General features: G+C 32.8%; 1 protein-coding gene across 4 annotated transcripts in view; it reads right to left on the reverse strand.

The window, feature by feature from the left end:
- Nucleotides 1–145: 145 nt before the first annotated feature.
- Nucleotides 146–14,667, reverse strand: part of LOC140437460 (DENN domain-containing protein 1B) — a 118,059-nt gene continuing 103,537 nt past the window's right edge. For 2 of the 4 annotated variants that reach the window (XM_072527003.1, XM_072527001.1), the window contains one exon: nt 146–7,775. In XM_072527003.1, the coding sequence (XP_072383104.1) occupies nt 7,419–7,775 (357 nt within the window). In that variant the 3' untranslated portion in view covers nt 146–7,418. Of the gene's footprint in view, nt 7,779–14,667 lie in introns of all 4 variants that reach the window. The other 2 variants (XM_072527002.1, XM_072527000.1) reach the window with 1 other exon arrangement.

The raw sequence follows: 14,667 nt of genomic DNA on the forward strand, positions 1-14,667 counted from the left end.
TATGAAGTATGAAATAATTTATGCGGAATATTGGCAGTATAAAATCACGCATTTTTCTTTGTAATTTCTCTGTTCTGGTTGTACTTCTCTAACAATTAACACGAAAATAGAACTAGGAAGGAGGTATATAAAAGAAAAAGAACCAAAAAATTTATAAATTTAATATCATTGACGATACAATTACTGTGCAAATTAACAAAATAATTTTGTATTAAAATCTACATAAAATTAAAAATCTTTTGAGTATATCACAGCTAATTCTAAAATTTTATAAAGGAATTGCAACAGTGTCTTTTGATTTTACATATATGTCACATCGGGTACAGAATAATACCTGAAAAATTATAAGTTTCCTGATTTTGTGCTTAAATAACAAGATTGGTAGAGTATGTAGACCGGCAGAAAAACTGTGTATGCAAATACTATATTCATATTCTAATGATATCATTTATAAAGTTAGGAAATAATCATTACGCGGCCCTTAATATCATTAGGAGTATTTTATTTTCTGGCAATTATAATTCACTTATTATAAACTGACTTCAATCATCATTGTGGACATCAATAACAACGCTGAAACAAGAACGAATTTGTTTGATGTCAATCAAAACGAGCAACTTTGTTTTAACAACGATAAACCGCAGTGCGAAAATTTTTTTAACCGACACCTGATTGTTGATAAAATATAAGTTTTTTTCTATACACCAGAGGCAAAGAAACAGAAAACGTAATGGAGAAAAGCAGGAGACCAATCGAAGAAGGTTACTCCACTCCATCAGCTGGATTGTGTATGAAGACTGATTTGTGAGATGCGAAAGGCATTATTCAGATTAGTTATCTGAAAAGGGATACAGCACTAACCGGAGTGTACTATGCACTCTATTTGACTGTTTCAAAACCAATTTGAGGAAGAATTGGCTTACCAGTATTCACCAGAATTAGTCTGCTGTGAGTATTTCCTTGTTCCCAAACTTAAAACTGGTTCGGAGGACGCCCTTCTTCAGCGAACAATGGGGACCATAGTCGAACCTTCATACTATTTTGATTAGCTTGAGCAAAATTACTTTGCGAAACAGATCAACAAGTTGGAAAAGCTTATATATGTGTATTGGAAAAAAAACTTAATAAAAAAAAATGTTAAAAAATAAATAACAACACGTTTAATGCCAAAGCATCCTCGTATATAAGTGACAAATGACAAGTAATAAATCAAAGAAATAGAATTTAAGTAAATTACCTTACCTAATTTATTGATTTGTCTATGGAATTAATTATTGTAAAAACTAATATTGCTAAATCTACCAACACTTTACTGCCTTCTGAATACAAACAATAATTTTGACCAAATGCCATGAAATGTGTAGTTTTAATATTTAGACAGGCTATCAGTATCACTATCAGTTATCAGTAAGATAAGTTTACTACACAAGTTTACCTTTCACCATGTAGGTGTGGTAAATGTTTTGACTTCATAATCGATTTTTATTACAGGATAATTCTCCAGTTCACACGTCTCGAATCATAAGAGGGTGAGCCAACAACAATAACATGAATGTTTCACTGTGTACAGCAAAATGTCCTGACTCGCCACTCGAGTGAAAATTGATGGGGTTTCATACACAGTCAGAAAGATATTTCGATGAGACTTTAAACCTACCAAACGAATTCGTGAATTTTTATGACATGCGACATTTAATTTTATCCATGACAAGATTGGAAAGTGTTGCGTCTGCCAATGACTCTGCAATAAAATATTAATAACTAATAAAAGCGATACAATTTGGTACTTAATATTACCCCTTTACTTTGTAAGACCACTGGCTTTGACCAAAGGCATGCTTATAGGGATGAATTTTAGTAAAACAACGCATGATAGGCAAAGAGCGTTCACATTTGGATTGCACACGTATTAATAGCCAATGGAAGTATAGTTTTCGTCAACATATAAGAAATTCACAGCTGTTGCTGTTACTAATACCTCAATTATTTTTGCGACGGGTGGCAATACTAATCCGAGCGCTTTGTGTGTTTTGAAACAGTTTAATAAAACAGGACTTTATATTATTGACATAACTGACTCGTTAACTGCCAGGGCAAAGAAATTATTAAAATTAAATTACCTACACGATGCTTCATATTAAAAAAATTTTTGCTGTAGACGAATTAGAATCAATTGAAGATGACAGGGCTAGTGACATAGAGTTGTAATTTGTATTAATTTTTTTCCATCTAAAATTTTATTTTTCTTCTTTTAATGTTATCTTTTTTAATTCTGATTTTTGATACCACTCTTTTAATCTTTTAATGTTATTAATAGTATTTTCATTAATTTGTTCATTTCTCTTATTTCATTGTAGATAATAATATAACTATATAAATACAAATACGTGACATGATATTTAATTTTATATTTATTATTCAGTCCCCTATTAAAATATTATACTTGAACTTTTTTGTAAATTTTAGCGAATCCGCTCCTGGAGGGATTGTTGTTTGTTATTATAACTGGCCGCTGAAAACATGGAATCCAAGGTCGCATGATCACTCAATGCAAGCATCGACAGGCGCTCGAAACTAGACCTTATGGGAAACTGTTTACACCGTCATTATTTGTGTTATGATACTATAACTTAAATGTTTTATGTATCATGATTTGTGTTTCACTTTCGCCGGCTGGTGAATTTTGTGAAAATGTTTAAAATTCATGTAAATCAATAACCTCTAAAAAACGGTATAAATATATTATAGAAACATTGTTAGTTCGTTTTTGTTGAGCGGTGTAAACGTGGGAAAAGTGATAACATAGGAAGAGGAATATTTAAGAGTGCGTGGCATTCACATGATCATTCCATCTTTTCAGCGGCTCAACACTACTATATAATACTACGGTCGACAAAATCGGCAGGGTCATCTCACCAGCGTCAGGCAAAATTTCTTATATCTTGACGGAACCTATACATTATACATCAACCATATTTTTAGTTGGGATCTCATGGTCAGTTTATAATAAATGAAGTACACAACGCTTTTCTGCTTAATACCGACGATTATACAGCATAAATTGTCTCAGTTTCGTTCGTATACACATTTTTCTCTTAGTTCTTTTTTTTTCAATATATATTAAAAAAATCAAAAATATAACAATAAAGATAAAAAGAATTCAAAATTAAAAATAAATAAAATTGATCTTGTATATAAATAACACTTACAATTATAATTTTAAATACAAATCTAAGTTTAACTTAGCTTATTTCATATCATTTTTATTTTGCTCTTGAAAATCTGCAGTATTTATGGTAAACAAGACTGATATGTCACCAGTTATATATTTTAAGGTAAGTACAATATTATTCACTTCCACCACCTACCCAACTTTATTGTTTGTCCTGTTATATATAGTTTTATTTTTTCTTAACAATTTCATGAACATTTCGCAGAATAGTTTTTGTCGTTGTGGATCCAGACTGCTAGAGCCAGTGCTGTTTATTTCGTTACTACAAACTGCAAACTTCAGAGTAACGAAAGACGTGACAGACGATTAAAAGTAGTTACATTAGATTATAGTGTAGTCATATATTAAACTTCCTGTGTTTGTGATATTTATACAGTGATGTACTGATGACTGATGATGATGTGATGACTTGAAAGGACGAGGTACTTATGTAGGACCAATTCTGGTTTGAGTTTCTACATACTAATTTTCAAAAGGTTTTATTTCCCGAGATAAACTGTTTAGGCGGATTGTTGTCGTTATATAAAGGTAGAGCATTCTACGAGTCACGTTTAACGATGATGTCCTAAATAATGAAATAAGAGTGATGCCAGCTATAAAGCGACTTGTTACTATAATCAAACAAAGAAAAAATGAAATGGGTCATACGCGTGATCACTTTATCACAAGTTTATCTCTCGCTATGACTTCTACCGTGTCAGTAGCAGAGTAATGATGCATACATGGTTAGTATATATTTAGTTTCCTCAGAGTTATAAGTACATTGTGTGTTAGAAGTATACATGCGCCTTTGTGTTTAACGATATACTGCTTTTGTTAAATATTGTTTAACTCAATAATAATGGAAGAAGCTAGTACTAGCAGGGAAAGTATAAACGTGAAAAGTTTTCGCAAACATTTAGAACTTGAAGCTAAAAAAATAGTATCTCTTTTCTCTGTCTGCTTGGTTTAATGATATATCAGAGTTCGCCTCCCTCAAGCTTTTCCTTAAAATGTTCTGTCCATCTTCTTAGTTTTAGTTTTTGTTCTGTAAATATATTACGCTCTTTATCTCATTATTATCTTCCGTTTTAATTATTTTCTGCTTTTGTTCAGAGCATCAAAAATATTTAAAATTCGTTATTTCTCAAGCACCAAATTTTTTTATTTTGTTTAGCGAAATTTTCAGATTTTTATTGACGTTTGCAAAATGAAAGTATTTACTTCGTTGCAGTAATCGTTGTCTCTATTTTGCTGTGTAAACACATTTCGACATAATGCCAGGACATTGATTAATTCCGCTATTAAATAGACTAACTCGGTTATTTTGACACTCAAGAGAATTAAATTTTTGTCAGAAATAAACTTCGAATCTTGATAATTGTGTTTCGTTCTATTTACTGCCTTAAAAGCAAAACGTAGATTCAATTGCGGGGAGGATTGTATTTATAACAATATGATTCATGTAATGCATGACCCGATGTATAACTTCTTCCAAATAACACGTTTTGTCATGTTTTTAGAAGACGTTATGTGCATACAGACCAAACAAGTATCTGCGGTTGCTAGTATGTATGTACTCTTTCTATTGATAGACTAAATAACGGAATATCCTTCTGAAATAAAAAGAATATACAAATTTGAGTATTTTACATCTTTACGTATATAAATAGTCGCGCATCAGCTCAGTCGACACATTATTATTGTGAATGAAAACTTATTTTATAAACTAGATATTATTATTATTATTATTATTATTATAAGCAGAAATATAATATTCTATTGTTACAATAAAGTGACCAGCATAGAAACATATTTTCTTAAGCGCCGCCAATGATCGAATTCAAAATTTCTGAGAATTCGTGATTGTCACATGATTTCGGTACTTTTGACCACTTACGACGACTAATTTTGGATGACTAATTTCATTTTTTGTTTGCTAGACTATATATCTCTCTATTTATATTTGGTGTTGATCGAACTGATTTCTCAGTCTATAAAGAACAATTTGATGGTTTCAGTAGGTTTTTTCATTTATTAGTAAAGAAGGCCTCCGAAAACGGTATACGAGTCCTTTATATTTTTTAAAATTTAAAGAAATAGGACTGAGGTAAATGTATAAATAAGGCATATCAAGAATCAATAAAAGATTCCTGTGCCCGACCAATCTAGACTTAAAAACAATTTGTGATGCCATCAATGCCATAAAAAATAAAAAAAAATAATGTAAACAATTTTTGGAAACAATTATATCCCGGATTAGATTTCTAAACAAGACATGAGAACTTAGATTAAAATTATTTTATTTATATCTGAATTCTATGCCTTTTTTTACACTGATTAATGTATTTATTTTATATTTTATGCATTTAGTGCATTATTCAATAATTAAATAATTATAATTATACTTTTGAAATAAACAAATCTTAAAATTTTATCGTTTTGATAAAGATGCTCTTCATTGGAAGATGACCGTCACATCTAAAAAAAAAAATGAAAAGTGGACCGTATTATTCTATATTTTTTTTGTGTGATAACACCATAAAGTTAGTTATGAAAATGGCCGTCAGATGGTAGAAGTGTCGTTATTGTTAATAGTTGGTTCAACATTTTGCATAATATTGTCATATTTTGAGATATGTCATCCTTTCTCAAAAACACAATAAGATAATACAATACTTTCTATGAAGAATAATGCATTATTCTGAGTTATGTCAGTCTTGTAAAAAAGTTGAGATTACGTTTTAAATAAGTTGTAGTATTCTTTTGAGTTATGTCAGTTTAAACAATTATTAGTTTAGAAAACTTTTTGAATTTTTGAACCCAACTATCTACAAATTATTTTGACTTATGACGTTCTTAAAAAATCCAGTTGGAATTATTTCAGATTATAAAAATGTCTCAAGGATTTAGGGGTACACGCATGCTAAAGTCGACTTTCACATGTCAAAAACAATGAAGAGAGTGCATTATATAAAGTTGAAGAATGAATTTTCAAATTAAAGGACAAGTATCTTTTTAACTATAATTTACTACCGAATAACAGTATTTTTTATTTTTTACACTATAGCGTCTTTATTCTTATGTGACAAATATCCATTTTTGAAAAATACGCAAAACAATTTTAATAAAGAAGTGAATTATCTCCAAACACCGAACACTTTTTTTAAAGAATGTCACAACTCTAGAATTTTATGGCCTAAAATAGGATAAGGAAGTATGGGACCGCCTAAAGCTTTTTACAGGCTATACACATCAAATCCAAAATATTAGCCTGTTCCAGTTATGGATAGTTTCATATTTTTTAAAATTTATCGATTACTTAAATGGCCATATCTAAAAATTGTCACATTTTGACATGTGACAGTCTTGTAGGTAGCGATATTTATATATATTGTAGTACTATTAATATTAAAGAATAACATGAACGATTTTGAAAATAATTTAAATGGTGGAGTCTCTGACTTGTCCGTGAAACGGTTAAGAAAAAATATTTAAATAACGATAGGCTTTTCCTGGCGTTATACCTACAACTGTGGCAAAAATTTGTGGCTGCAAGAAGAACACCATAGAAAAAGGATAACAATGTATTGATACAAGAGAAGATTATGTTCAGAAACAAAAGTTCTTTGAAAGCATAAATTGTAGTTTTCTCTATTAGGCCACACACTTTTTAGACCACCAACGATAACAACAAAGAACGAAGGTTCATATCAAAATGACAATTAAGATCTCGCGGAATTTTCAATAAAGTCTTAAGACAGGTATGCTTCTCTTGGAAGACAATAATTTATATAAACATGGGTACGTCCCTAAATAAAAACATGTACATATACATGTACATGTAAATTTATTACGGGTCTTATTTCTATATGTCTTTACCTTTTACGTAAATTTCTGAAGCCTGTGCACTTTCCTTCTTTCTCTAATTTGGTGAATAAATGGAAGTTAGAACATATTGTTTGAAAAACATAATAAACTATTTCAATATCTGTCAATAACTATTTGTTTCCTAAACTTACCTTTTCCCGCAACGTATTGTTAAATAAACTTTAGGCAAACTTGTATTCTAGATATCTTGTCACTATTTTGCAAATAAGTTACTGAACTAAATATACCAGCGAAAATGAAAATAAGCCAAGCCAAAAATAGATTTAAATTTGATTAAAATATGTTTTAAATCAATGGCTCGTTCACAATATCACTTTCAATCAAACTTTGTCCACTGGCTCTTCACATTGACTTTACTACTGTTACCAAATGGATCGAAATTGTTCTGATTCTGTACGTTGGAGAAATTAAAGTTTAAGCCGTACTCCTGCAGTAAATCTTGGTCGTTCTGCGTCTCTCTGGGCACTTGTTGCTGTTGTTGGAAACTAGAGTTCGAAACGCCACCGTTTTGTTTAATACTGCTGTTTTCATACGTATACAGAGGATTTGATATCGTTAGTGGAAGTTTGTTTTTATTACCGGAAAGCGTTGGTGTGGATTTTGATACGAGAGGATCGAAATCGTCGATATCTGATGTAGAGTCCAGTCTGATTAAGTCTTCAGTCTCTTGGTTCTGCTAAAACAAAACGCTTTTAGTGATGCATAGTAAGTTTAACTAAATCATTGAATTACAACTTATATTTATAAGTATTCGTAGTTTATACCAAAATCTATGTAGTTCATATAAGTTCACAAGACAAGAAGTAAAATTAATACTGTATATCGACTCCCTAACATTCTATATGTCTGCTCTGCTTCTACTCAATGTACAGTGACTATCAAATCATATGAACTGTACTAAATACAATTTTGGATCCCGACCAAGGGGCCCATTACTGTAAATGAAGAACAAGAAGCTGAGCAAATGGTTTATTATAAAAACTATTTGTTTATGTAATTGATGGATTCGACCGTTACTTGATGGAAATTCATTTGATGTAACAATAAAACACTGAACTGACTGACTAATAATCGTAGACCTATGTACAGCACTGGAGGAAATAATCGTAGACCTATGTAGAGTATTGAACGAAAGATCTGTGTCGAGCACTGGACTAAAGAACGGAGGCCTGTGTGTAGAAGTGTATGAAATAATGGGTTCCCATGTCAAGCAGTGGACGTTCAATTAGTAAATAGAAGAAGCTGACATAAGACGAAAAAAAAAACAGATAACCTGACGAAAAGAAAAAATGACTCGACTTGTCAGTGAGCGTGACGTCACTCCAACACCTGAGCAGGTACAATCGGAAAACGTACACACTACCGTTTCCACAAACGGAAACCACTATCCCAAAGTTTAGAAGAAAAAAAGGGACACAGAATATTAGATACCTATCAATGAACAGTAAAAAGAAAGCAAAAATTACATTTCTGAATAATTTGAAGATGAAAGAGTAGAACACTATACACCGATTGTTATAACAGGTCCATCTATAACAGAAAGTGAGGTTATATAGGTAATACAAACGACAAAAAATGAACAAGCACTTGGCCCCGATGAACTAAGTACTGAAATACTAAAGTTTTTGGAAGAAAATGGAATTAAAGCATTGTGTGGTCTCTTTAACAGAATTTATGACACTGAGATATTGCAAACTGATTGGCTCAAGTCGACATTTGTCCAAATACCAAAAGAAGATCTTCCTGCGAGTAATACCTAGCAGAACATACAATATACTAGAGGATATAATTAGCAATACTCACGCAGGGGACGAGATAAGTCTTGTTCAGTATCCAAATTCTGATCCAAGGATGCTGAGATATAAATCAAAATGTATACATCTAAGAAATTGATTTTGACAAAACTTTTGACAAGGTTCGACATAAAATGCTAGAAATATTGAAAACAGCTGGATTGGACGATAAAGAGTGAGACAAAGCTGTATACTAACGCCTTTACTCCTTAACTTGCATTCAGAAGAAATATTTAAGGAAGCCCTAACGGAGACAGAAGGTATTATTGTGAATGGTGTAACCGTAAATAAATTTAGATATGCCTACGACACCTTAGTGCTAGCAGAAGATCTTCAAAATTTAATGAACAAAATAAAGCAAACCTGTAATCAGTATGGATTAAAACTCAATGTTAAGAAAACTAAATATTTGATAATTAGCAAACAAAATTATATAAAGTCAGGAGGTATAAAAGGGAGATGCCGAAGGAGTTGCCGTACCGAACAGAGTAGTGTATCTCGGCAGTAGTATCAATGGCAGCTGGGATCCAACAATAGAAATTAAAAGCAGAATAGTACAAGCCCGCGTTCGAATGATATATTGCTATATATTTCCATTGCTACTGTATGGAGTGAAAGCGTGGACTCTAAGTGCGGCGATATTTAAATACTTGAAAGCCTTTGATATGTGGGTAGACGACTACTAAGAATAAGCTGGGTCGACAGAGTAAGAAATGCGGAGGTTCTTAGACGCCTAGTCAATACAATAAAGAGACGCAAGCTGAAATACTTCGGTCACATTATGAGACACATCCTGAAAATAATTACTATTTAAATGGGAATAAGCCACAATTAAAGGTTAAAGTAAGTTTATTGACGTTTCAATTTTCACTTCGGAAATCGTTCTCAAAATACAAACATTAGTAAATTGAATATAAATACAAACATCCTGAAAAATATGAACTTTTACATCTGATCATTCAGGGAAAGATCCTAAGTAAACGTGGTCCTGGTAGAAGAATAACATCATGGCTGAAAAATCTAAGACAATGGTACGGAAAATAGACTATATCATTATTTAGAGCTGCTGTTAATTAAGTCACGATAGCGAGTGTGGTAGCCAACATGATATCCAACGATTGATAACGGTCATGGAACTAAAAGAGGAAGATGGGTTAAGAGACTAGAGGGAGCATGTGCCATTTTTTATGTCCCTAAAAATAGGATGATTATTTAACTACATTACATAGAAGCGGAATCTTTATTTTTAAGGTGAGGATGCACTAATGATGATCACGTCAGAAATTGAAATAATTAAGTGAAAATTTAACAACATGAAAATGGGTTCTGAAAAACTAACTAAGAAATTTTTCACAAAACTAACCAAGCACCTGTGTCATTATACTAGTGGGGTCCAAAAGTTCAGTTAAAAAACCGATGTTATCGTTTTAATACTGTTCAGAATACAGTCTATTTGACAAGTAATTTGTAAATACCGTAAATAAACAACAAAACATGACAAACAAGATCAAAAACCCGCAATATGGCGGAGATATGTAGATGATGTGTTTTCCATTTAGCCTCATGGACCAGAATACTGAACAATTTTTTTATGTATTGTGAAGAATAATCAATCAAGTTCATCATGGAAAAGGAAAACAACAACTAACTACTTTTTCTGGATGTGTTGATCACAAAGAAGGATATAAGATATGTAACTAAAGTCTACCTAAAACCACCTCACACCAACACATATTTAAATTATTACTCAAACCACAACATAAATATCAAAAATAGAATCATCAAATCAATGTAAGACTGAGTCCAAAACACTTGCTCCAACGGAAATGCTTTGCAGGAAGAAAAAAACCTGCTAAAAGGTTTTAATAACACATATAGACAAGGAATTCCACAAAACTGAAGAAAGGAAACAAAAAAACACCACAAACTCTTTGCCGCTATTTATACCAACTACCTGAATAATGTGTTAGCTCGGTGCTCGAGGAAGACTGGTAAGTCTTCGCTGGAAGCGAGACTGTCTAGAAATCGATTTCCGATAGAGTATTCTAATAGATATGGAGTCTTTTTATGGTGTATCGACTTGTAAGTGCTGGCTAGTTGTTGTACTTCCAAAAGGTTCCCGAATGTTTGATTTGTATATTCATCAGACGGAAGGAACTTCAATTTAGATAGACTATTACTAAGATCAATTAAAAAGGCCAAACTGGACCGAATTTTATTTATTGGAAGCATAGCTTTCTTATCGCGGGTTACGAACGGAACTGTGAATCGCGCGACCATACACTGTTTAGAAATGTAAAATAATGAGAATTATTTAAATTTGCCGCGCATTTGTAGACGGGGCCTTAGCTGTATTGGCGGTTGACACTTCATGTCTTGCCGAAAAAGAGAAGAGTTGAAACCCGCCAGCCGAGACTGACAGTCGGTCGAAAATATAGGTTAACGGATGGCATGTCGATATAGTCGATATTATTTTGTTATAAGAATTTGGATAATAAATTTGGTATCTGTGCACATATCCTTTAATTTTTACTAGAGATACGGTCCACTAACGAAGTTAAACCAGCGCACCAGTTACAAGGGCGAACAGAATCATTCAAGAGAACAAGAATGGTCTAACCTACGCCAACATACACTACCTTGAGTATTAAAAGCAGGCCTATGTGTGTTTCTTACCAAAATAAAAGAAAAAAATAAAATAAAATAAATTGACAATAAATTGAAATGGTCAAATAAAATGAAATTTGAAATGAACGATAAGAAAGCTATGCTTCCCTTCCTCGGTAACTTCCAGAGTGCCAAATCCCGTTTTTTGTTATTACTCCTTTTACATGCAGCTCACTTCCGCGGCAGTGAGTAGGGAATTGAACAGGGAAGTTGGCAGCTTGAGTATATAAATACGTCGCTCGCGCTGCCATTACTCATCTCACTGCCGCTGTCGTACGGAAATCAAAGGACTTGCAGTGCGAGTGACAGTGACTGTTTACATGCTGCACGCTGTCTTTTCGGTGCACGGACTTATTTGTTTATTGTTTGGTAAATTTTTCGTTAACTATGGTTGAGTGGAGCAATGACAAAGTGCTAAAGTTTTTAGAGCTATATGCTAATGAGAGATTGTTGTGGAATTCTTCACATAAAGACCACAAAAAAGCACAATGTACCCGAAGCGGTTTGTCCTTTAAATTTAAAATTGGTCCTTTAAAACGACAACAAGCAACTTCCTGCAACAAAGAGGTACCTACAAACAATCAGCGAAATTGCTGGTGATTATACTTTCAGTAAATAATGCAAACTTTGGTAACTATCCCCAGTGGCCAAATATAGTAATGTTATTGCGTATTTTTGGTGGTATTGGAATTCTTACTTTGGTCTGTTTTTTATCATGGGCTTAATCTTCTGAAGCAAAAATTTAAAATCTATGCGTGACATTCTGCAAAAGCTAAAAAATTCTCCGGATTCCTCATAAGTTAGTTCATTGAAAAAGTTTGTCATATTCCCTCTGTAAAAAAATGTTTGAAGCCTTTTTTAGATTATTATCCAAATAAAAGACTTTCTCGACATCGACTTTTTTTTCTACCTCATTTGTTTTTAAAACTTTAAGATAATTTTGTAAAATTAAAACACAAAACACACGGACATGCTGCCGTGGAATTATTTCAAGCAGGACAGTGGACAACGCGAGTAGCAGCAGCAATGGCTGCATGTAAAGGGGATATACACTGTGTCCGTAAAGTATGGAACAAATTCTTTTTTAGCTAAACAGAGCATTTTAAGAAATAATCCTGAAACACGTCGATTTTTGATTTTAATTTACCTTATTTTAAAATAATATTCTAATATACAGGGTGAATCACTTTCGAGTAATGACGTCACCGTCATTTTTTTTAAATGGAACACCCCCATTTTGTCTCAATTTTCGGATTACTCTAGCTGAGCGGATTCCAAAAATGTATCACATGTTGATTCAAATTGGTACAGGGTGGACAAAAATACAATAGTTTTGTGTGTGTTCATAAAGTAACGCGTTAGTTAACTTAACAATATTATCAAAAATACTTATTGTCTAGCGGACAGAATATGATGAAATACATGACTTTATAAATGTTCGAACTGCAGCCCTTGCTGTATTGGACAGTAACCCAAACGTTGTACAAATTCTTTTTAAACCTTGTTTATTGTGTCTTGAGAAATATTGTTTATTGCTGTCCGAATTCTCTGTTGTAATTCTTGAATATTTGCTGGTTTCGTTTGATACACAACATTCTCCAGATAGCCCCACATAAAATAATCCAAAGGATTGAAATCTGATGACCTCGCTGGACATTCAATAGGTCTACGTCTACCAATCCACCTGTTCGGAAAAATTTCATCTAGGTACCTTCTAACATCTACAGCATAATGTGGAGGTGCACCATCCTGTTGAAACCATAAACTTTCATCAAAACCTCCAGGATTACGTCTGCTGGGAAACAAATTACGTAAAGTAGAAGTGAAACTGGAACAAACCATGACGTGGAGATATCCAGGAGTGGCTAGTATACCTGTTGAATACAAAGCACGTGGTGTTCGTGTGTATTAAGGTATAAAAAAAGTGCTTATTACAAGCTTAAATTTTTATTTTAAGAAGATCTTTTCGGAATTAAATCATTCCATCATCAGTTTAATAAAAAGTTGTTAAAAACATTGTATGGCCACATAAAAAACTTTGGAAGGACATCCGTATTAAAATATAATCCTCATGGTATTTATCAAGGTAAATGCAATAGACTTAACTTATTGATTATTAAAAACTGAAAATGGGGGCATCTTACATGACCCCCTGTAGCTGGTGAGGTTTTTTCGACTTACATTACCTCTGATCTGATTTTAGTTAACTGAGTTAGCCCAAGACTCCAGAACAGATCAGAGGTAATGTAAGTCGAAAAAACCTCACCAGCTACAGGGGGTCATGTAAGATGCCCCCATTTTCAGTTTTTAATAATCAATAAGTTAAGTCTATTGCATTTACCTTGATAAATACCATGAGGATTATATTTTAATACGGATGTCCTTCCAAAGTTTTTTATGTGGCCATACAATGTTTTTAACAACTTTTTATTAAACTGATGATGGAATGATTTAATTCCGAAAAGATCTCCTTAAAATAAAAATTTAAGCTTGTAATAAGCACTTTTTTTATACCTTAATACACACGAACACCACGTGCTTTGTATGTAAAGTAGGTATGAGATACCCCCTTAAAAATTCAAGGTACGTTGCCCCGTTTAAATTACCTTCGAAAAAGTAGGGTCCGATGATTCGATTTCTTACAATTGCAGCCCATACATTTACCTTTTGCGAGTATTGTGTATGATGCTCACGCATCCAGTGGGGGTTTTCTTTTGCCAAGTATCTACAATTCTGATGGTTAACCTCGCCATTTAACGTGAAAGTGGCCTCATCAGAAAAAAAAAAATGTTTTGTACCAAGAGAGGGTCTCGGTGGCAGTTATCCATCATTGCTTCGCATAATTGCATTCTTCTATCGGGATCATCTTCGTTTAATTCCTGCACAAGTTTGATTTTATAAGGATGCCATTTTTCAAGCTTTAATAGTTTGTGCACCGTTGTTTTGCTAACACCGATATCGCGACTAACTTTATGCACAGAAGTGTGCGCATCTTCTTCAAAACTAAGTAAAACATCTAATGCTGTATCAGCATTTGCAGAGGGAAGACCTGATTTCCGTGCATTTTCAACCGTACCAGTTTCTCGAAATTTCTTTTCAATCTTA

This window comes from Diabrotica undecimpunctata, chromosome 3 (assembly GCF_040954645.1).
Source record: "Diabrotica undecimpunctata isolate CICGRU chromosome 3, icDiaUnde3, whole genome shotgun sequence".
Taxonomy (NCBI): domain Eukaryota; kingdom Metazoa; phylum Arthropoda; class Insecta; order Coleoptera; family Chrysomelidae; genus Diabrotica; species Diabrotica undecimpunctata.